The following is a 24,980-nucleotide window of genomic DNA, read 5'->3' as shown; positions in this document are numbered from 1 at the left end:
CACTAGGACATGACTGGGGGAGATGATCCAAATACCTCTTTCTGTCCTTTGTCAACATTTAAACCTTTGTGCACTTTTACGAGACTGAAAGAAAGTTGACACTTGACCTCAGGGTAACGTTTAATGCAAGAAGACAAGAGGAGCACTGTCAAACACAATGACCCAGCATCGGCCTAATTAGCCTTGACAGGGACTTCAAATCACTAAGATTTTATGAGGCTGGGTCCCTTCATCCACGTACACAGGCTCAAACCCAGCTCGTTCAGAAATAAGGAAGAGCACATGGAGGGGAATCCCAGCCCCTTGCGGAATCGTCACTTACTTGCATGTTTGTCGGCCAGTGCGATGAGGGTGCTGGAGATGTCCCGCCTTCTGTAGAAGCACACCACCTTGGCTTCGACATTGCCGTTTGCGGTCTGAAAGAAGGACTCAAAATCGTAAGGATTACGGTGTTTAAGATGAACAAAAAAAACACACGCATTTACAGTCTAGAAGCGATCCCCTTGATTCCTTTTTCCAGTGGATGCTGCTTCCAGTGATGCGTACCCGATATTCTCTCTACCGCTGAAAAATACTTTTCTCGGTTTGTTTCACCAGCACTCTAGACCACAGCTTCTCAACCAGTCACAGGACATGAGGCAAAGGGCCACAGGCTTGGACAACAGTGAAACCCACAGACAGATAGAGGAAAGGAAAGATGCGACAGCTAGTTTGCCTAAAGCTTTTGTTAGGTATGCCTCCAGCCAAAACAAAACGTAAACAACCATTTTACTTAGAACCCTGCTCACCTACTTTAGCCCACCATAGTATTACTCCTACTAAAGATGTTTTTAAAAGTTTTAATAGAAAATATCTCAACTCACACATATACAAGTCTTGCTGATCTGTTTTTAGAACTCCATTTCAGTTCTTGGACATCTTCTCTACCTGTACCAAATCGCATTTGGGATCTTTGAAGAATTAATCACATTTTTACTTTTTCCGTGGGTGGGTATCAACACTGTTGCCTCAAAGTTCCTGGTTCCGGAATTCAATTCCTGATGTTCTATTCGGGGCATACATGTTCTTCCCGGATCTGGACTTCCAAAGGCAAACTGGTGTCCCTGTCTATGTATGTGCCCTGTGGTGAAATGGCGTGCTCGGCCTTACATTAGTGGGATGATCTGATTTTTACCAGGATGAAACAGCTTTCCAATAATGGATAGAAGGAACGATTGTGGGAAAACGTGATGGTTCTTGGGAAGAACTATTCAAACAACAGAGGAATTCACAGTGTCTCCTATCAACAGAGCAGTGCCTGACTTTGTGTTTCACCACAAAACACGGGATTTACGCTGAAACTCCCGGTTGTTACAGGCAATGAAAGGGCTCTAACATTACCATGATCTTGCTTGCTACTGAGGAACAGTAAAATGCACATTAATGCAGAATAAGCTCAATGGGCATGAAGCAGCTTAGAAACCTATTCCAAATAAAATGGGCAACAGAAATGAGACAGTGAAATGAAGAAATCTAGAAAAAAAAACACTTTTAACTGCCAGGTCCAAGACTGAACTGGCAATAATCAACAACAGATCCTTCATAGGCAGACTGGAGAGCAGACTTATAGTCTGCAAACCAGCTACAGTATAGCACGGAAGAAGATTATTACAAGTGCAGGGTTTAATGACAGCCAGGAGCATGAAACTGGAGCCACCCTGACTGCCAAAAGGTAGACGCAGAATCTGATCCCACGTGAACGTGTCTCGTTGGGCTTTCAACTTGACCATGACCCCATACAGACACTGTGGTGACAAACCTAGTCTGAGCTATACACTATTTACGGATGTTGAGGTCTGCAGCAAGTCCTGATACAAATATGAAAGCCATACTGGTTTACACAGATGCTGAGGAAGCCAAAAGGCAACCAAACAATGTGGAGGAACTGAAGAAAGTATCACAGGATATTAAGAACAATATTCCACAGTCCATAAATTGTATGAGAACATATTAAGATATTAAGGCTCATTTGTCTCTGCATATTTTTGTATTCATAAATTGTGCATATTTCAGAATTAAAATTTGTACCATCCATCCATTACGCTTATTTTCCATAATTAATTCTAATACAGTATATATTATACATAGTATATATACTGTATATGATACATAGATAGAAATGTGCATATTATTGAAAGTCATCAATCACATGTGTGGGTTTTGACTACTGCTATTTGACACTAAGTGGCCCATGAGGTGCAGAGGGTTGAGAGCCACTACCCTAGAGAACAGGTTGAAGTTTTAGTCCAAATACCGGGTGGTAGTTACAGCGCATTGGAAAAGAGACGTCCAAATCTAAAAAGCCAATGCAGTGAGTTATGTTTTGACACCGTTTCATGTCTCGGCAAACGTGCCACCAGTGATCAAGAATGATCATTGAGACTGTGCCTTCTTGCCTCACCTGTATTGGCACAGCCGTCATCTTTAGATCCTGAAGCAAGTTAAACAGCTAGAGTTACATGGCTGCGTGGCTTGCACAGTGGCTTCAGGATGCACAGAAGTACTGCACGTGTTAAGCAAGGCCCAGAAAAATACAAACTAGGTCAAAATGTGCAGAAAGGAAAATGGTGAGTCTGAGCAGATGCTCCTTTTCAGGAGGCAGAGGGTGTGTCCTACTGTAAACCTGAATTATTTATCTGCCCAGGGAGGTAGGATCCAGGACACTGGTGTGGCTTGGGTTTCTGTCCAAGTAGAGTGGATGGCATTCTGTATTTTCATCACGTAATAACTCTCAATTTCAATTAATCCTTTATCCTTTCCAATGTAAAACACCAGGCTCTGGACAGGATATACACACTGTAGGAGTCTGTGAAGGAAGGAAATCTGGTATAAGTCACCTACCTTGTTAAGTTCCTCTATCCTTCTTATCAAAAGGGGGTTACTCGATGAATTTTCAAAGTAGACGTAATCTAAAAAAAATATAAAAAACTACATCAGACAAGAGGGAGGGAGGAAATCTGTCTTTTAAATGTATTTAAAAGTTTTATTTAGGACATCCACATAAAGTTGCCAAGACCTCTAAAGGATTCCAAGCACAAAGAAGGGTCTAGGAAGTGGTCAGTTTCCCCAGAGAACAGTTAAAATAAACAGCAGACGGTCATTTGCAATTGCTCACAGCAAAGCTCTGCACCAGGATGGGCAGTCTGAGGACTCTTCAGTACTCCGATGTCACCATTACTGTGTCCGAAGACAGAAACAGGATTCCCAATTGCAAGCAGTCTGAGCCATTTCATCTTCATCAGCTGCACGGACTTCTATTTACATGTCAACACCAGGTGTTAGATGGCAGGCATGCCTCCTTAAATTTATGTCAGTGAGAAAAGATGCAAAGCTGAAACGCTAAAACTGCTGTTCTGTTTCATCGCAGGAGCGCTAAGGTTGAAAAGGCTAAACTCTGCAAACAGTATTATAATTTTATCCGAGAACTGCAGTTGACAGTAACAATTCCTCGTTCAAATGACCTAATCAAATAGACCCATCAGCTTTAGATGTTTAGATGGTTTGAGATTCGCACTTTACAGAAATAAAATGACTTAATTAGCACCTCATCTGCTGTGTTTCCCTTTGAAATAGATCACAGGAATTTGCACTGTGCTCAACTGTTAGGCCAAAACCCTTTGATGGAAGCACATTCAATAATCAATTCAATTGCTCCAGTCATCCAATCCATTTCATTAAAGGATATCGGAATCTATCCTGTGGTATATTGACTTGCGGGGAGGTTAATAATCCAGAGGCTTGTCCAAAACCTTGTGACAGAAAGGAACTGAAAGATGGGCAGCTGTTTTCAGAAGTACACACACACTACCCGGATGCATAACTGTAATAATCTGCACTCTGTACTGTGGTGATGTTTTAAGAAACCACAAATATCCATTTATCCTAGGCTGAATAAAAAAAAAAATTAACAATATGAAACATAAAGCACAAATAATGGGGACTATTGAACGGATATGAACTTGTATTGAGGAGCTTCAGAGAGACTTTCAAAATCAGAACAAAGGCCAGGTTTCATTCCTAGTGAAAACCTGTGGAACAAATTGCAGTTACAGACACCCCTACCCGAGACCTCAGATGATGATCTGGCTAGAAGAATTGAATGGTATGGGACTGCAATTGGTATGGGACTGCAAATATTCCACATGTTCATGAAATGCTTCCCAAGTCATGTTCAAGCTGTGTCTCGTGAGCTATTTGGCAGTAAGTGCTAATATTTAGGCCAATGAGAGGAAAAGTAGTTCAAGAGACTACCCTTCCTTCAGTTATGACTCAGTTCTGTGCACCTCAATATGTACAGCACTGACTTTCTAGGAAAGAATGATCACTATGCAGTTATTTATTGTACCATATTTTCCCTGCCAACTACTGTGATGTCAAACAATTCTCAGTAGGATGTATTCCTACTCCCCCCCATCTGTGTGCACTGTGCTTGGCTAAAGAGCTCTGTCATTAGTAATGAAGACAGAACAGGTACGTATGCAACACACCGGCCTCAATTTTATCTAAAAAAAAAACCCTCCAAAGTAATGAACTAGTCCAGAATCCTCAGAATTATCCTTTTGACAGTCCAGTAATATTTTTAATTTGAATTTCCACAATTCTGTTTTCAGAACTTCCTTTCCCCAGATTCAAGAATGAATATTTTCCAGAACTGACACTTCTAGCCTTGCAATCACTAGTGACCCTTTTAGTACGTTACAAATAAGCTCGCACACATCCTGATTCAACACGTTTTCTCCTATACCTGCATGTTGACAGTGAGAGGCTACTAAATGTTATGTAAACAAGCCGATTACAACTAATTTGGAATTCACAAGATTCACTGAAATATTGATGCGACCAAATATTTTCCCTTCACCTTCTATATTTGGCCAAAACTTAATTTGCATGTCATATTACTCACTTTAAGCACACAGATGAAAGATCAGGCTCTGTTTGCTGTGACAGTAGGGTGTCCACAGGGAACAGATCAGGTCACTGAAATAAATTCTTGTAAAAAATGTTTGTAATCTTTGTCCCTGCCAGTTTGCGGCAAAGTAGTGGTATAGTAGGTAAGCAAGATGGAAAAGATTAAAACATCCACTTTCTTGCAGAAACATCCATCTCGCTTCTAAACCTCTTCATCCGATACAGGGTCACGGCGGAGCCAGAGCCTTCCCAGGAAAGCAATGGGCACAAGGCAAGATATACCCTAGACAGGATACCAATCCGTTAAAAGGACACATACAGACACAAACACTCACACCAGGGCCAATCTTCCAAGAAGCCAATATTATGAATAATAGTATGTCTTGGGACTGTGGGAGACACGGGGAGAACACACAAACTAGACTCAGGTAGTATCCCGGAAATTGAACCCAGGGCCCCAGTGCTGTAAGGCAGTTATGCTAATCACAGTGCTGCACTCTTGGCAGAGCCAAGCTATTAAATATTTCAGAAAAGTAAATGGATCACAATTCAGTTCCCACATGCAGAGCTGCTGCCACTAAAACTCTACCTACAGGACACGGACAAACTCATTTACTCCATTGTATTGTTACAAATTAAAATGGTAAATATTAGTGGTTTAGTCAATAAGTAAATCATTTTTCATAACCCCCAACTTGTATGCGATTTCTGCAGAATATACCCAAGCAGTTGGTACAATTGGCAGCACGTGAATTCTTTGTTCTCTGGCATAACTTTGGTGAAAAGGGTAATAATCCAGACACACTCGGTTAAACAAACATTTGGTTAAACACTACACACAACAAAAACATACAACACTTAAGGAACTGTATTTACAGTCCATACAGACAAGGCATTTCAGAGGCCTAACATTCTAATCACCTAGAACACCCCAGACTGCTACCAAGTATTCAACTCCTAACTCCTATCTACAGAGGTCTAAATAAGAGATGTGCTGTCTTCTAAAATAAATGAAAACAACCTTCAGTTAAGTCTCGCTTTCTGCTAACCCAGATGCCACAATATAAATGGGAGCACATCTCCCTATTCTAAAAATGCACACACAAGGCTCTCTCTAGCAAGGTTCAGATGCTTAGCTCCAATCAGGTTTTGTCTGGATGACCCCTCCTCACTCTGCTCTCTGGTCTTACCCAGTCCTCAGGGGCCTGGAACGCACGGATTCGCCACCCCGTGGCCTCAGTACTGCCAGTCCATGTCCAGTGCCTCCTGGTCAGTACCAGTGGATTTCAGTCTCCGACAGAACTGGGCTGCTAAACACACACCTTTGTTTGTGTAATGGTCATAGTAAACCAACTGACTTTACCATTCCCGTCACTAAAGCGTACAACTATGAAAACATGTACCCCAAGGACAAGGACCAGATCACACCAGAGGGCACCATCTCCATTACTGACCAGAAGGCATGGAGCATGCTGCTGTAGTCGACTATCTGGTGAATGCCAGTAACAAGAGGGCCCTCTGGACTTCCCTACGGTCCCATTTCAATGTGTTCCAAACTTCACTGCCTCACAGCGTACAGTTGTCACCACACATTCGGTTGAATGATCCAACTCACTTCACAGTCCCTGTACAATCTCCTTTCCACAGGCTCAGCTGGGCTGCCAGACTGCACTGAGGCTTCTATTCCCACAGCTAATCAAGCACAAGTAAAATACTGACTGTAAGAACTAAAGCAGCAAAATACACCTATGCTTTCATGGGTATTAACAGCAGCTCACAATACTACAAATTAAACGGAAAATCTGTTCAGTCATTATAAATGGGTTAAATATGACAGCTATGAATTCATGTGGTTCCAAAACTTCAATAGTTTGCATTATTGGTCGGTTCTTTTCCATAAAATAGAAGTTTAACTTCACATGTTTACTCTTCAAGTGCTATGAATCTCACCTGTCACACGCAGGTCAAAGTAGACCTTTAGAGTTTCTACTTCATGTCATTCCCAGGAACCTAACAGAAAAGCAGTCTAAAGTACACACAGAACTGAAGACCACCATTAATACTGACTCCTTCTTCAACAACCAGGTCAGAAAGGGAGTATTTTGATACTCAGGTGGATGACCTCAAGTTTGAAAGAAAAATTTCCCTTTGAACTGTGATCTCACACATCAGCCTGAAGTATCAGAACTTGACCAGAAATAAAACCAGCCTGGTATCAACTAAGACTCTAAAGGCACGATAACTTGCTTTTAGATTGTGCTACTTATCACAATGATCCCAAAGCACTTTACCTATAGGAAAGGACACAGTTCTGGCAAGTTACAATACAAGGGGTTAATAGTTTTAAGAGTTGCTGTACGAACTTTAGGGATCAGTCTCAGATTTTGTTTCTCTCTTTTTATTATACTGACCAAGCTTAGGCCAAAATACTCAAGTGGAGGAGTGGAAAGCCAGGTACACAAAAGATTTAGTTTTTTTTGTATTTTTGTATAGATGATGAGGTATACCAACACAAAGCAAAACATTCCAGAACCCAAAGCTTTGGATTTTTGCAAGAGGTTTAAAACAGCATTTGCAAACAGCATTGCGACAGAGGTCAAAACACAGGGTGTGGGGAGAAAAGAATATAACCTTGCATTGGACATTGTGCCTTTTTGTTACAATGATATTTAAGACTGCCAAAACCTTAATGAGCATCAATAATGACATATCAGTGCAAAAAAAAAAGATTAACCTCACAAACTGAAGGTACCCAAAGGGTTACCCATTTCAGGAGTCACCACAATCGCCAATGTCTACTCCAAATGCATCACTGTCAAATGCATACCTATGCAAAGATGAAAAGATATTAAAACTCTGTACACAAAATGCAAATTGTTAAATTTTATAGAAACCATACAACAGATTTCCAGGCTAATTTCTACTATGACATAGGACATTGGTTTAACAACCATTAGATCATTTTGGGAAAAGGTGTGGAGAAAAATAAAGAACCTCTGGGAATTGGACCGAAAGCTCATTAGTTAAGTCAGAGTGGCAGCACTGAACTGGGTCTGAGCAGTACATGGAATCACCAAATCCTTTGTACAAATCATATAAGATACTGCAGCCTGTTCGAGCTGAAAAGCATCAACTTAGATGAGAAAATAAGATTCACTGCCATCTCTGGACTTAAAACCAACAATGTAAAGAATCTGTTCAGAGGATCACCGATTTAAAAGCATAAAAAAAGAACAATTCAGGAACATTATTGTTCGAAAAGTTTAATATCACCGTTATAAAAACACCGGGACCATTTGGTATTCAAACAAAATCATATGCATGATTTTGAACATATGTAGCTATACTGCACATTTTCAAGAGCTTTCAAGTCCTGTTAAAAGTTAAACAATGGACAGGCATTCATAATACAGTGCACATAAACACTTGAAAAGGTAGAAAAGGGGCCTTCTTTGATGTGAAAAGGCCAAATTATAATTATCAAATTATTTTGCTGCACCACTGAACTCCGATCACTAAGCATTATCTAATGAATCTCTTTAATTCAAATTAGTGAAGCAAGTTGTCTCTGTTCCACCTGTTGGGCTTTATATTGGGTCTGCTGTGTGTCACCCAGGTAGGGCCTACATTTCAATGAACGGGCACCCTCCTGTACGTAATGTGCTGTGTGTATCCTAGGGATGAAAAAAAAAATATATATATACTGTATATAATGACCTCCATCGTACCACCCAATACCGCGGTGTGGTCATATAAACACACATATATATTAGATGTAGTTCAGGTGGGTAGCTGCGTCAGCATGCGTAAGCTGCAAAGGAACAAGTAATAGGTTTATTCCATGCTGAAAAAAAGAAGAGAACACAACGACCTTTGCCTACTGCCCTGTCTCTCTCACACCTGAAGAAGGCTCCACGGCCGAAACGTTGTATTCTCTTTCTTCTTTTTTTCCAGCATGGAATAAACCTATATATTAGATGTACTGCTTTCTCGCAGTTTGCAATTATCCACTCAATTAAATAAACTGCGTTAATGAAGAACTCACTAAGACGACCCACATTTCACATGCAGACTGACTGCCTGTGGAAGTCCTGCCAAGCGAGCCACAGCCAGCTCAGGCTGACGCACGGACGTGCAGTTGCTGAGCGACAACCGCTGTTGAGCCCTCATTCTCAAAGGCCCGTGGGGCTGACTTCAGCTGCTTTCCACTTTGCGCCAAAATGACCTCTGAAGGACTTCTGGGTTCTCAATTTTACACCCCCTCACGCAGGCATTGCCAACCGCTTCCCTCACCTCTGCGGTCGCAACAATGGCGCCTGTGCTAAGGGGGGGGATGGGCGAACAGCACATCCTTCGAGCAGGTTGGGACTCGTCTTCTTCTCAAGTTTCTCAGTCGCTTAGTGGACCCGGCTCCCATGGGAGAAGAAGCACATCTCTCACTAACGCCTACATCAGCCTGAAGGGGGACTGGAAGTTGCAGAAGTCACCGTTGCACCGAAAGTCGAGAAAGACCCTGAGCAGCTAATCCCAGCCCTCAACACGCAGGCAGCGGATGCCACCTCTTGGGCTGAAATACTGAGAAACCAAATCCCGTTACTGAAGGACATAGGAAAAGTTCAGCCCGTTTGGTAGTTAGACTGTCAATGCATGTGAGCATTTTGAATACTTGTACTAGGTCACCGTGTAGTCTTGCTCAAGACTAAAACTGGTTGAGTTCCTCCAGCCTGTCAGTGTCGGATATCCCCATAAGACCAGAAATGTGTTTTGATTTCAGAGCAGCAATATCTTCTAGAATGTGGTCGACCAACAATGTATACAATATTCTAAATGAAGCCTAACTAGAGCATTATACAATTTAAACCCGTGATCTGAACTCTACACTTCTGACTATAAACTGTAGTGTTGCTTAGTATTTTTATTGCTTCTCCATATTGTCTTTCCATTATTGTGCTTCTTCAAACTCAAGTCAGTACTGAAGATGGAAAAAAACACGTTGCATTACTTCCAAAGAAGTTGTAAGCAGCTTTATAATTACCTGGTGCTTGGGTGAAAAACGTGACCCTTAACATGACAGAAATCGGAAAATGTAACAACTCTCGGACTCATTTGAAATCAAGTCTCTACTGAATGCAAGACCTGCATTCCCCCATCCCTTCCATCCATCCATTTTCTAAACACTTCCTCCAATACAGAGTCGTGGAGGACCGCAATGGGAGGGGTACACCCTGGATAGGACACCAGTCAATCGAATGACGCATAGACACACACACACCCACAACAGGGCCAATTTTCCTAGAAGCCAGTTAATCGACAAGTATTTTTTTGGACTGTGAGAAACAAAACAGTACACCCAGAGCACTGAACATAGGGAAAACATGCAAACTCCACACAGACAGCACCCAAGGTCTAGAATGGAACCCAGTGCTCCATTGTGCCATTGTCCCACCTTTCCCCCATCCCCCAGAGGCTATACATCTTATGTATGGACTCACCTTATCAACTGCTTGATTGACCAAACACATGGGTTCCCTTCAGAAGCTTTGTGAAAGTCACTATGACATCAATATTCACTTAGACTCTGAGACTCTTTGAGACACGTAGGTCCAGATGTCAATTTTGACATATTTCAGAAACAAGGAAACAGAACTATGCAGAAATAAATTCACAGTAAGAAAATATTTCACAAAAACATTAAATACGTCAAGGCCTACTTTCTAACAAAAAAAAAACACCATCTCTTTTGGGCTGGGATAAAAAAATTCATACTGTAGATCCAAAGAAACTGCTATGGAAAAAGACATTTTGACTTTTACAGTTTCACAATGTAATATACAGAAAAATGTGGTTTGTTAAAAGGAACACTACACAGCCCACTACCTATTCACATTATTAATTCCATTTTGTACCTTAATTCTGAAACCATACAAAAACAAAATTCAGATGACAGAGCGAGGTACCCTTTCTGGTCAGGGAAACCACCTTCCTGTTGAAGTCTGTCTCTCAAGCAGCATTTTCTTCTGCGCAAAGCAGTTCAGTACAGGTAATTAAATGGCCATATGCCATTCGTTCACCATTCAACATTTAATACTAAAGTTTCTGCCTAAATCTGTCTGAAGTATTACCTTGAAGACCGTTGTTCTGAACTTTGATACCTGAGGCTGTTTGTTTCAAACTCTGGGTCCATAACGCATATTTCCATTTGTTACAGCAATCCCGAAACTACACTGGCACTGCAATCACTACGTTCGTATTTAATGAAGATGTTAATTTGCCTAAAATACTCCTATAAAGCCAATCATTCTGTGTTATGTTTAATTCAGACTGTTTTCCCCCCTTAAATGAAAGCCATAGGGAGAAAATGGTATGTGAATAGGGACAGGCACTTATTCTGTATGAAATGCTAACGGAAAAGGCACAAACTCGCTGTCTTGTGGAAAAACTGACAATCATCACTCACCATGAAAAGCCCCACAATTACAGTATGCCGTCATGAACGGGGGGGAGATAAATGTTATGGCACAGGCCTGTACGTGGTTTTGAATCCAAGAGGAACCAAAAGGGTACTACTGTGCAGTTTACCAAAAATGAAAGGAACACACAGTTAAACAATTAATGTGATAACCAGTGCTTGCGCTACTGAAAACTGGTGTCAGAGGCAAGGCAGAAGCCTCAAATTTCTTCTGCTGTCCCCATAATATCGGGTGACAAATGTTACCTTAACCCCAGTTAATCAGAATGAAATAAAAACCATCAAGGACTGCAAGAGAAATTTATATCACACTTTATAGCAGGACCTTCAGATGGGAAAAAAAGTTCCATTGTTGAAATTTCTGACATTTTAAGACCTTACATTTTCAGGTAAAAAAAAACGTGTGGAACCAGACTCCCTCTCTTTGGTTTTCCATCCCGGGGAATGAAATGCCAGGATCTACGCACTGCAAAACAAACACGGCCCAGGCTGTAAAGTCATTTTAAACGGCTCTCGGGATGAATGAAACCGCTCCACACCAGGACATGGAATTTGTTTGTTCAAAAAGTCGAATGCACAGGGGAGGGTGGCTGGTGGGACTGCGGGCCAAGCTGTGTGGTCCAGACTGCACTAGTGTGAATGGCAGGCTGGGACTGACCGACCTGGCCTCTCTAGTCAGCAGCAGCAGCAGATAGAGACGCGCCACTCTACCAACCAGAGTGAACTGTGCCGCCAGGAGCTGCGAGGCTTCGAAAGGGTCAAGGAACCAATGCAGTTACAGTTGGGCATGTCGGAGAAGCACACCCCAGGATCTCATTTTCTCAGTTGTTGCCAGACCGTTGAGCTTTGCATCGATCAATGACTCCAAATCATGTGGGTATAGAGTACAAATATCTCTCATGTAAAAAAAAATACAACATTCAATCTACATTCTTGAACACTATTCATCGTGGTCTGTAGTAGATGTATCAGGATTCAGAGCTAATTCTGTATGCGAAGATCATGAGGGCAAAAAGGATTTCTGTACTGTAGAATGGAATCCACTATTTTCTGGAAAGGCTTCATCTGGCACTGCGGATTAGCCCTTTGGGGTACAGTGAGCCACGTTCACACACCCACACCCCATAGTTCAAGGCGACGGATGCCTTTCTGGACACCACAATATAATTACAGAAGAAGTCAATGTTCTACAATGCGCATGAAGCAGGAAGATCAATTTCCGTAAGACATAATGAAAAGATGAAAAAATATCCGATGATCCAACTTCCATGAAACACCCTGCCACAGTATCTGCGCCAACAAGCCACTGTCGTTCAATGAACATCACATCCCAGAGAACCACCAGCCCCATCCCAGCTTTGAAATCAGCGTACAGATCTACCACAAAAATATGGTGAACAGTGATGTTTACAAGTAATTTTAGATACAACGGGTGATGGTGGTATAATGAGGAACAGGAATACATAAATAGTTTACAGCACAGAAGACAGAGGTGTCCACAAGATGCAATATTTTAATTGCTGCACCTTCATACAAAAAGGTAAAGTCTTAAAAGTAATGCATATAGCCCAGGAGCCAACAGCCTACGGCAAGGGATTTTAAATGGCATGTGAAATCAAAGAGGCTTGTACAAGAAAAGACTAATAAGCCACAAAAAACAATAAAAACTATGCTTGACTGTTCTGTGATTCTCTACAACACGCAACCCAATGAAAGCTCTTTGGCGTAAAAAAAAAAACTATTCATTTGGCTTTCTTACTGCATTATTTTTAGTGGGGCTAGCCTATTGTCTTCACAGGAAAGCTTGCTTTCATTGCCACTGATAACACTTTTCAAACTTATGCATAAAGTCGAACATTTTGGACAAAATGGTAATTGCCAAGTAAGGAAAGTTAAACGTTTACTTATTTCAGTCCTTCTGGTGAGATGAATATGGATAGTCAACATCAGAATTGTACTATGTGGTCTGAGTCTGTGATATGTTGTTTATATCCACAATCCACAATTCTTGTGAGATACTATGACTCAGATGGATTTTGAGAAGAGTTGCGCTGCCTAAAACCCATGCACGGCACCACTACAGGAAAAGATATAGCTAAATCATTCTGAGAAAAAGGTAATTGAGAAAATGTTTTCTGATGGTGCTGCTATGGTCAGAAAACAGAAGGGATTCATAGAGGTTATTGTGGATTTCACTGGAACACTGCATGGTAAATTTTCATTGTATTACTCATCAGGAAAATGTTTGTATAAGATTTAAAATGATGAGCTTAATAATACGATGACTTATAGTGGCAAAAACAGTGAATTTCAAATTCTGCTGTAAGCCTGAGAATGGAGAACTCAGCAAGGGAAAGCAAGAGCAAGCATATTAAGTTGTAATACTTGCATATTAATTTATTTAGATATGATTATAGTTCAATGTCAAATTGTATTAATCAAATATAACTAGGGCAACTATTGACATATAAAGTATAAATGGCAGGCAAATCTGTAAAAACAAGTGCATGAGCTATCTCTTTGGTTTCTGCAAAGGTTGCTGACCCCCGATATAGGCAAACATTTGCGTCACCCCAGCATTGTCTGTAGTACACAATCTGGGCAACACAACAATCAGTACTGTACAGTACAGTTTATGTAAGACTTCACATTACTATAAGACTTCAAGAGTGAATTGTTAAATCAAGGTCACGTCAGTCAATCTACTGCATTGAGTGCTACACGTCTTTCAGTTACAGCCATTTGATACTTCATGGCCTGTCGTGTACTAACAGTGAAAAGGGAATAACTAGAACAAAATGGATGTTCTAGAAAATGGGCAGGACAGACCACTCATGGCCATTTTGCTCTGGTGCTATGACTACTTCCACATTATTGAGTCAGCTGTTTCTCATCAGAAACAGAGCACAGTCCATGAACCAAACTGACCATTTGAGATGGGGACTGCACACTTCTGGAGCTTTACAGCTATGAGGCGTGCAAATGCCTCCGAGACTTCGATCTTGTAGCAGCACCAAGATACGCAGTTTCCAAGAGCTTTTAAGCAGACTTTAATGTTGCTTATCTAGGGAGGCCGCGAGTTTGATAAGACTATGTAGCACATATCCTGTGCTACGGTGTGGTGTGAGATTCACTTTCTATGAGGCAATGTTAGGTACGTAAACAAGAGGCATCATTGTACCGTATCAGCAGCAGACCCTTACAGCAGAAAACAGATTAGTGCATACAAAAAATATTCCTGACAAAGTTGAAAAAAGCAGAAAAGGCACCAAATGATGCGTTTCAATCCAAACCATCCAATTCGATTTGCAAGTAAACACCCAACATCGTTTATCAAATCTGAGCGACAGGTAATTGGAAGCGTTAATTGACCCAGCTCAAGCTCCATATGGTTTTTCGAGCTCCCCTCTGAGAAAAACATGGTTCAAGCAAGTGGATTTCCTAAAGGCACCCCCTGAAGGTCTTTCACAGTTTTAAAATGGGAAATGAGCTGGGTGCCATGATAAAGAAAGTCAGAAGAATAACACTGGATCTTTGCACACAAAAAAATCAAACTCCCTTTGAAAGCCATTTGTGACACATCCCTCAGGTGCAGTTACATCAGAAATACTGTGCTGTACAGTAGTATTCTGAATTAACTGCAAAAAAATTTGGTTTCAATTTGCCTGCAATGTGTCATTAGCTGCTAACAGAACACTCCACAACCTTCAGGTCATCAGATTTTCTTCTTCCTGCCAGCTCTATCATTAATTACAATAGAAAGATACCTAATGTATGCAACTCTTCTAGAAAGAGATGTGATGTCATTTCCTCAGAAGAAGTGTTATTTTTACTTACATAGGTTATATGGTGGTAGCAGCATGGTCTCATTTAAGACACGTGGCACTGCATGTGAGCTAATTCTTGGAATTTCCCCAGTAGCTACGGCTGTAGCTGGGCTGCCTGCTGAGGATGATTTGAGCACTCAGCTTCGTTGAAGAGATGAGGGGTTCGCTTCAGTCCCAGTGCAGTTCTGAGCTGCAGTACACTTCAGTTGTAAAGCCAGTACGAAGGGCCTCTAGCGTGGCTGAGTTCCTTATACAGTAACGGTGCTTAAAGTTCAACACCGCCATCAAAGTTAGCAAAAAACAGAGGAAAAAGTACAAGCAAATAAGAACAGCAAAAGCACCTAAAAGGGCAGAGGCCTACCTTTCTTCTTTGTTCATCTTCAATAGCTTTTTGTCACAGCAGATTTCAAAATCCTGAAATTAATTTACATGCTTCTTAAAAGTAGCGGTATGTCAAAAACCACAGCACTACTGAGAATCCCTTGCATTTATACATTACTTGTCACCCCAGAGGATTTCAAAAGATACTTTTCATCTACCACATTGGTACATCTCCCGACTGGGTGACATGCAGCAGCCATTCTGCACCAGCAGTTTGGTACTGAAGCAAGAGCTACACCAGTACAGTCAAAGGGGAGCTTTGGGGAGGTCAGACTGTGCAAGCCCAGAGAGGAATTAAAGCAGGACACCAGGGTTAACACTCCGCTTCCTTCGAAAATAGCCAAGGGATTTTAGGATCAAGTCAGGATAGCACAGAGGTAGAGCACCATCTCAGATCAACCGACACCATTTCTAGCTGCAACTTGGAGATCATCTATTCTAGTACTGACCAGGCCCAGCTTTACCGGATATAGTGGACAATAAAAAAGTTGGAAACACCTTGCCTATAGGTAGTCTACCATGGCTGCAAGAGGAGACTTCAGCCATTTGAGTTTGAAAAAAAAGGGAAACTGCTCGGATACTTTTGATTGGGGCTTCAGCGATCAAGATAACTCAACTTGCAATTTTTTTAATGAGAAACGGTGTTTAAGGCAATATGGGCAAGGAACTCTGAGGGAAAGACTTCACCTGCAAAGAGTAACTGTGGGCATAAACACATACTCAAGAGTCACGATATTCATGCATTTGAAGTGCAAGGCAAAACAGGTGATAAACTGCAGATCAACTTGACTTAATCTAGAGCATGGGCAGCCAGTTTAATCAAACACTGGTCCACCAAGATCTCTACTATAGTAAGGCTCAGTATCCTTGGCAATGCACATTTGCAAGTCTAGAGATGCAAACAAAGCAATGGACTACAGACAGCAGTGGAGAGATACAATATGGTCAGAAGAACCAACCTTCAGTATATTCTTGACGATGCAGACAAGTGCATATGTGGCACTAAACTAACGATGTCAAGAACCTCGAGTGCTTGGTTCCAATAGTGAAGGGTTCCGGTGGTTCCCTAATGTTGGTGGTTTGGGCGCACTTATTTCCTAAGAAGGCAAGGTCAATGTGAATCATTACTTGGTGGTACCAAGTGATCAGCTTCATCTCATGATGCAACATTTCTTTCTTGCCTGGACTGTCTTCCAGGATTGACAATACCCCAATACGCAGAGCATGTGGCTGCATGAGCATGACACGAATGTTATTAATATGCGATTACCTTCTCCGTCATCAGATCTGAACCCAGTCAATCTTTTACAGGATATTCTGGAATCCAACCTCCATCAATCAAGTTGATGCACTTTGCTTTTTTTTTTTTTACATGTGTTTCCATTATCCATTTACCCTACACATTGCTAAAACGTAAGTAATGTATTTTTCTGCATGTCGAATGGAGCAGCATGTGCAGTGCAGGAGAGGGTGTGTCTGATTGACTGACGTCCTTCACAGCTGCTGGAGAAAGGATCCTAGATAAGAAAACTGCTATCCAGCATCCCAGCAACCACAGGGGCGTCCCATCACTTCCCTGTTTTGCATTGCAGCAAGACTGCAGCTCTGAGGACATGAACTGACGCCAACCGTGTAGCTCAAGATCACTATGAACTGCATTTTTGCATTTGCATCAATAATGATAATGACCAGCACCAAAGCATCTCCAAGTGCATGAGATGAAAAGGAACCCAGCCTGCAGTGGTGCAGAGCTGTCATTGTGCACCAGCAGCTCACTACTCCTTTGCCTTCTTGGTTGTGTAAGTAGCTCCTTATCCAGTTAAAGCTCTGACAGAAATTCAGGTAGACAGGACTGAGAAAGCCCGAGCTGGAGTTCAGCCAGGACTCCTAATCATTTTGATTGGCAGACAGAGCCAGAGTGCTATCATCCATCCATTTTCTAACCACTTCATCCAGTTCAGGTGAGCCAGAACCCAGCTCTGCAAGCAAGGGACACAATGCAGGATTCACCAGCAGAGCACTGTAGGGCACAGAGATGGAGGGTGAGATGGGGCCTCTTTTAGGAGCATACCAACGCTTAATTCTGTCTTATTAACAAGCATTGCCGCTACAACTCATTGCACTAACCTGCCTGTCAGTATGATTAGGAATCTGCCCAAATCTGTCTGACTGTACGATCCCAATTTCAAGACCGATCCCCATCTGCCTTATTACAGCTATGCCTCCACAGCAACCAACCAAACCTTCATAAACTTGAACTTTATAGCCATATGTAACCGGTACACGTACTGGTACAATGGAATTCCTACTTACAGAAAGTCTCTCGATTGTTACTGTGTGGATTCCCTGTTCACCAGAGCTGCTCAGCTGTGCCTTCCCCGTCATATTCAGCTCGCCTGCGAACTGCACTTCCTGTTTTGTCCATCTTCTGTCTGCCTGCACACTGCATCCAAAGCTCTACTTATCCACTTGCCTTCACCAGGACCTAGCAAGTGGGTTCCTCAGCCTGTCATACAGACGCTATACTTTCCAGCTCAATACCGCGTTGCAACAACTGGATGTTGTCGAGGATGATTTCCTTCCTGGGATCCTTTATGCCAGACACCAAGATCAACAGCAAACAAATGAGCAAGAAGGTTTCCCAAATGCTTTCTAATGTTAACTCCCATTAAGAAGGGTCATGTCATTTTTGGAAAAGCCATGGAGAAAAATTAAGAGACTTCATTAGCCAAGTCTGCGATCTGGGTTCGAACAAGATGTAGCCCAAGCCTGAGCCTCTTCAGGACCTGGACAAAATCTTGTCTGCCTACAATTCAGCACCAGGCACCAGGTATTTCACTCTTAGTGCCTAATGTTCTGTATATCTATAAAGATAGGTGGGATGATTTAAAATAATAAAGATCTACTTCCTTTGTAAAATTTATACTAGAGCCTGCAGCCTGTTAAGCCTGGAAATGAACAATTTTACGGTCATGACTGGACTAAAAACCAACAATGTAAAAATTACACATTTTAGATATTGTTTAATCCTTGAAAAATGCGATAACCTTGTTTTACAAATACAGAAGCCGAGTCAGTTGTTTTTTTTAATTGAACTGTGAAAAATAATATAAAAAGAAGTATCTATTTTGAACATACCGACTATATATTCGCTGTACATATTCAAGACTTGCAAAGACCCATTGAAGGTTAATAAACAACAGGCATAAAGACTGAGGAAGACCAATGAATGGCATAAGTCATAATGACACCATCAAGTCACAACTGTAACAAGACTGGGATATTGTTCAGCGACAGAATACTAAAGAAATCAAACTTTATCCTGATCCAAAACTATTAAGCCATGCTCAGTTGAGGTCCATAAGAGAAATCAGACAACAATATACATAGGTCTTCCTTACTAAAACATGGGACAGACTAAAATCAGCCTGGGGTTAACCCTGGCTGGCATTGGCAATCGTCTTGAAGAGCCTCCAGTAGATGGATCTATAGTCGATCCATGGTTCTGAGTGACTGCAGCAAACTCTGGGCACGTCACAGGGCTGGCCTCTCCAGCTCACTAAGGGTTACTGTGACAATGTGAGGTAATTGAAGACAATATCCCTGCCCCTCCCACACCACTATCCTGGCACAGTCCCCAGTCCTAACCACGTGTGAGCTGCAAGGGCTGGGTGACATGACCTCAAATCAATATCGCGATAATTTTCCACATTTACCTCAATAATGATAAATTAACTATATTTTTTTGAAACCCTTGAAATTATATGATAACATGATTTGCTGAAAGATCACGTTTTAAATATGCGAAACTATGAAACCTGGTCAATGTCAGACACCACAGTTTGAGAAAAATATTTTCTTGAGGGCACAACGTACGTCTTGTCAAGGGCTTGAACGAGTCTTTTGAAACAACTATGCTCCACTGTAGCTATGGGAACCATGTCCTTCGCTATGTAGCATGTAATGGCGTTAGTCGTCTCGTTACATCTGCGTAAATCGTTTGCATATTGAGTGGCATTAGTAAATGTTTGTGTCAGAGAGAGCTGTTTGGGGGAATCACTTCGGCCATGAGTGCGTTTGTCAGTCTCTCTCTCTTTTGGCCATGCACTCTTCGGATACCACAACATGGTTGTGTTTCAAGTGAAGAAACAAGTTGCTCGTGTCGCTTTTGGGCGCAGAAACGGTTTTCTGACAGAGTTTATATCCGACTTCTCTTTGCTCAGTATCCGGTTTGCTGAAGCCAAAATATGACCCAACGATCGACACTGCATCTTTTTTAGATACCAGCTGGTCTTCATTAGTACTTGAGACTGGGGTTCAGCATGAGCGCTCGTGTTGTCTCATGCCCGGCACGCTTCTCCGTGTTTGGAATGAAGAATGAAGGTTGGACGAGGCAGAAGCATGTGACTGGATATGACGACTGGGTGTTGTAGTTTTTTAAGGGGACCGCTCATGAAAGCACACTGTGAGGAAAGCTTTTACTGAACATCCCGACATCAGCAAAAAAAGGCCAGTGAGAGATTCTCAACGTGGGTATCGATACATTTTCGATATATTGCCCAGCCCTATGTACGTTCTGTGCGAAGCAATATGTACAAACCAAACCCTGTCTCATCTTCAAAACTCTGCACATTGCTAAGAAGAATCCAACGTGCTTCTCACACTACTTTGAGCTATCAGTGAGCAGGAGTTGTTTTTTTCTCCGGGCATCTCTCTTAGCCTCCTCGATAAGCTTTAAGTGCTCATTTAATGATCTAGATTCCTATAAGGTACTAAACCACAGCAATTGTTTTGCTTGCACTGAGTTACTGGGTGCATTAATGCCGGTTTTTGCTTATTTATGGCCAACATGTTGGGCACTGACACTCCCATTATATGTTGCTCATAAGGATGTCATTAAGGATGTCATTGGGTACTCATCCTTGAGAAATGCTATTCTGAATAAAGTGTCAGAAGCAGCTGCAGTACACACTCTATTCTCTATCGCTTCTGTTTTGATGGACACCATGAATGATCAGCATAGCATAGCAGTTTCAGACGCTATATTTAAAATATAAGGTACAACTTAAGGCCAGAAGAAGCCCATATACTGCTCCCATCGATGGATTCAGTATGACAGGCAGAGTAAAAAAAATGATAGTTGGTCATTTATGCCTTTCAGACAACAAAATGCAGTAATAATAAAATCTAAACCTTCATCAGATGATCTCTTTCATGGATGCCAACAACCACAAGAGGCACTGAAACTGGGTTTTTCCATTCAGACAGAGGCCTCACTTTCCTAGTAAATACTAAAAAACAACTTTTAGATAAACCAACTTCAGGATCAGTTTGAACACGATATGATTCTGAGCTCTAGTCTATTAAGAAATGTGACCATATTTCACACCATTTATTATACATCATTTAAAAAAAACAACCTGACCTGCACTTCCTAAAACCATCCACTTCGGTGAAACACCCCAAAATTAACTTTGCCTTGAATAACCCCAGGTATAGGGCTTTTAGGGTTTTTAAGAGCCTTTTCACAAGTTCATCCACCCATCTCCTAAACTACTTCCTCCAGTGAAAGGTTGCGGGGAAGTTAAAGCCTATCCCAGCAAGCAACAGGCAAAAGCTAGGATACACACTGGACAGGACGCCAGTCCATCCCAGGGCACAACTCACACCAAATTTCCCAAAAGCCAATTAACCTGCCAGTGAGTGAAGCCTTTACTCTCCAAATGGTCATCATACAGACAGCTACATAAAAACTACATTTTTAAGAGCAAGGCAGAGCAATTCCAAAGGAGAACCAGAACCTATAATTGAGTGGAGGACAGTATGAACCTATACTAACACACTTACCAGACATCCCCAGAAATCTCTTAAATTGCTGAACAATAGGTATCTTTAATTTAATTATGAGTGCTCAGTTAAATGGTTTTAAACCTCTTTACCATGGATTTAGACCATAAAAGCCATTGATGCTCTGGAATCAACCTAGAAAAGAGCAACTAGATACGTTCCAAGGCTTAAGGGAACATCCTACACCAGCACGCTCAAGAAATGGAACCTTTTTAGTCTTTGAAAGAGAGGACCATGAGGTGACCCCATATTATTCAAAATCTCCAAATGAAAGAATAAATTCAATGCAGCGAGTTTTTGTTCCTACAGATATTATATCAGATACTCAAAACCCTGAAATAATCCTATGCATAACTCTCCTTCAAGGAGAGATTGCATATATTTGCCTTTTGATTGCAAGCAGGAGCCGGGACAACCTCAGGATAACTCTATTAACTTTGCTAGAACTGCTGGCACAAGAGGAAAAATGTTACAGAAGCCAATGCTACAATTTAAGCTACGTATCCCTTAGGAAGCTGGCACCACCAAAGCCAATGTAATATCACCCAAGTCCAGCACAAGTCTCTCTAGACTTCACAATTCAACAGCATCCTAAGCAAAGCACCATGATCTCAAAATGATGTGATCCTTCACTTCTGTGCAACTGGAGGATGACACACTTCGGTCTTCTTGAAAATCACACATGGTTTTCAGGACTTGTCCAACAATCCCCTGAAACTGCTCAATTCTGCAGGGATTGCAGAACCAAGGGATTTAGGGGGAGGTTTCTGGAAAAAGTCTAACCAATCAATAACACGCAAATGGAGTATCAAGTAAGCAAGCTGGCTTTCACCATGGCATCCTGTTCTTCAGAACTAACCCTCACAACTTATTACTTACTGCTTTTGGTCAAATTAAAGCCTGTCAAAATGACCTACTGTTCAGCATGATACAGCAGGACTGTCCCGTCCTGGTCCCAGACGGCCTGCATAGTCCATAGTGTTTTTCAATGTCTCTTAGCTGGCAGAAGCTGTTAAATGGTCCAGTTAAACCAGTAACCAGATGGTACAGCTTATCAAGAGTAGAGCTGGAATGCACAGCAGCAGACACACCGGCCCACCCACGATCAGGACTTGACGGCCAGGCATTACAGTAGCTGTAGTGAATTGCAAAGTTGCACTCTTTATGGTCATCAATAGTCCCTCATGTTGAAAAAAGAAGGAGGGTATATAAATGTATCTAATAAGTCAGTTTGTAACTCTGTTCAGTTTTTCAGTTCTTCAGCACGGTTCAAAACAGACTCAGAAGGCAGCACTCCCAAACATCTTGCCAGGAGCACTGTATTTTCATGTTTTGGTACAATTTAAAATCTAAAGGTTGCAGAGTTTTTTAAGGGCAACAATAAAGACCCCCACCACCGTTCCCCCAGAAAATAAAAATACAGCCTAAGCCTGAAAACCACCCGAACTCTTCGCACCGCCAAATTCAGAGCTTGAGTAAAAATAATCAAATTCACTTTCAGTCAAAAATAAAATTACACTAAGTACACCGTGATATTTAATAGCGATGTTAGGGCATTAAGAAAATAGTTCTGCGGGACAACAAATGGTTGCAGCAGAGTAACTATATAATAATGTGAAAAACATTTCAAGAGCAAATTTTAAAAAGTACCCCGAACTCCAAAGTCTAAGCCCCCCAGTGAAGAGAAAACGAAACGACAAATTCGAGCTCATAACGGGGAAGCTCCTAACAGGTAGAAAAAAATGCAGATGGAATTAAAATAAAAGTCTTCACAATATGATTAGTGCTATATATGTGGATTATTTTCAAAGATTCAATATTTATGTTTCAATTTCTCCCTCCATTCATTTCTATTGGCGGTGGGTGGGGGTTGGGAGCGAAGTGAGAGGAAGGCAGAAAAAAAAACTTTTAAAATACAGTAAATAGTGTGTGTTGTCCTTCACAAGTAAGTCCCAAAACACGAACCTCAACCATGTATGACTGCCCTTCGACTTTCTTGTTGAAGAGAGAGCACCACCCGAAAAGCCTTACAGGCTAAGACGAGACAGGAGATTCACTTTTGAAAAAAATTAAAAACCATGCGATGGCACAAGTAAGCCTCGCTTAAAAAGAAGATATCCGTGAAACAACAATCAAACTAAACTTTACACGCAAGAAGAGTGTGAATGTGCCTTTACAAAAGCCTACACGGACTTCGGTTTGGTCGATCGTTCGTGAAACATTTCACAATAGAGAAACCCGGAGGTCCCAGTTACCACCATCCTCATCCTCCTCAGTCACCCTCATCATCCTCACTGGAGCCGCACACTTCACAAGAAATAAAAGAGGAAGACTGCGAGTGTGCAGAAGCAGTCCACGCCGTGCAGAATACATGTATATGCGTGTACGACACAAAAACTATCTTCTCCTACCTCCGACCCGGTACATATTCGCAGCCATGTCTGCCCCGGGTCCTGGTGTCTCCAGGTAGGGGTATCTCTCCGTCGCTACGGTCTCTGCTGCTGCTGTTTAGTGTTGGAAAATGGTGGATTGATCAATGGAGAGCGCACCAGGCAGGGGTATTTAAAGCGACAGTACACATATTACTAAATCAGTCCGGGTATCACGTAGAATTAATGCAGCCCCGGGGACCCGCATAAATTTGGATACACAGTCCGCCTCAAAGCCCAGTACCCGTTTCGTTACTATCGTGAGTGGGTTGGGGGGGACGGTGCATTTTGTGGGCATTAACAAATGCTAACAGAGAGCATGCGGTTGTACGTGTTGTTGCCCCCAGCTGGGGACATAACATATGGCTACCGTTGCTTTTAACGCTCCTTGTCGGGGTTGTTAAAACGGGGCCTATTTGTTAAATTAAAGGTACCTGGAGGCGCATGGGGTATTTCCCATGTATTTCCCCAATTTCTATTTCGCTGGAATATGGTTCAGTGTGATTAACTGATTTAGTGGTACAACATGTAACCTTTTACTCGCGTACGTTTTACAAAAAACTATTTGCAAAATAAACGTTTTTGGCGTTTTCACCAGTGGCACTCTTATCCTGTTTAAGTACACCTAGGGACCTCCATGAGCCAAGCTCATGTGAACTTTGAGTGGCTTTCTGCCCGTTTTTATTTCGCCAAAGCAATATAAACGCCTTCAAAGGTTATCTTCATCCCCTTATTTCTTTCTGAATTTAAAGCAATGTTTCCTGAAAACATCCTCTGTGTATTGGGTAACACAATTAACATTAATATTTGCCCAAGGATGAGCTTGTCTTACAGACACCGTTGTACAAACAGTTGAACTGTACTTCCATTTTTTTCACTGTACTTCAGAATATAAAGTGTATTGCATTCAATGAAATTAGCTCACCGCTGACCACTGAAGTAAGTGTATTGAATTGAGCAATCTCCTGAACAGATATAAAAGATAATTCTGTTTCATGTGGAACTACACTTATTAGAAGGACCAGCATTGAGTATTTATCACAGGTAGTGACCCCAACATGCAGGATAATTTAATTTATA

The 24,980-nt window shown here is 41.6% G+C and overlaps 1 protein-coding gene across 2 annotated transcripts in view; it reads right to left on the bottom strand.

Annotated features, from left to right (window-relative positions):
* The window catches only part of mta1 (metastasis associated 1), a 64,873-nt gene extending 40,733 nt beyond the window's left edge, over positions 1-24,140 (bottom strand). The window contains exons 1-3 of one of the 2 annotated variants that reach the window (XM_069193386.1): positions 23,883-24,140; positions 2,881-2,948; positions 323-416 (exon numbers count right to left, since the gene is read on the bottom strand). In XM_069193386.1, the coding sequence (XP_069049487.1) occupies positions 323-416; positions 2,881-2,948; positions 23,883-23,910 (190 nt within the window). In that variant the 5' untranslated portion in view covers positions 23,911-24,140. The remainder of the gene's footprint in view (positions 1-322; positions 417-2,880; positions 2,949-23,882) is intronic. The other variant, XM_015351232.2, reaches the window with a different exon arrangement.
* Positions 24,141-24,980: the final 840 nt, after the last annotated feature.

The sequence above is a fragment of the Lepisosteus oculatus genome, chromosome 8, assembly GCF_040954835.1.
Source record: "Lepisosteus oculatus isolate fLepOcu1 chromosome 8, fLepOcu1.hap2, whole genome shotgun sequence".
Classification (NCBI taxonomy): Eukaryota; Metazoa; Chordata; class Actinopteri; order Semionotiformes; family Lepisosteidae; genus Lepisosteus; species Lepisosteus oculatus.
This window is presented reverse-complemented; position numbering and strand designations above follow the sequence as displayed.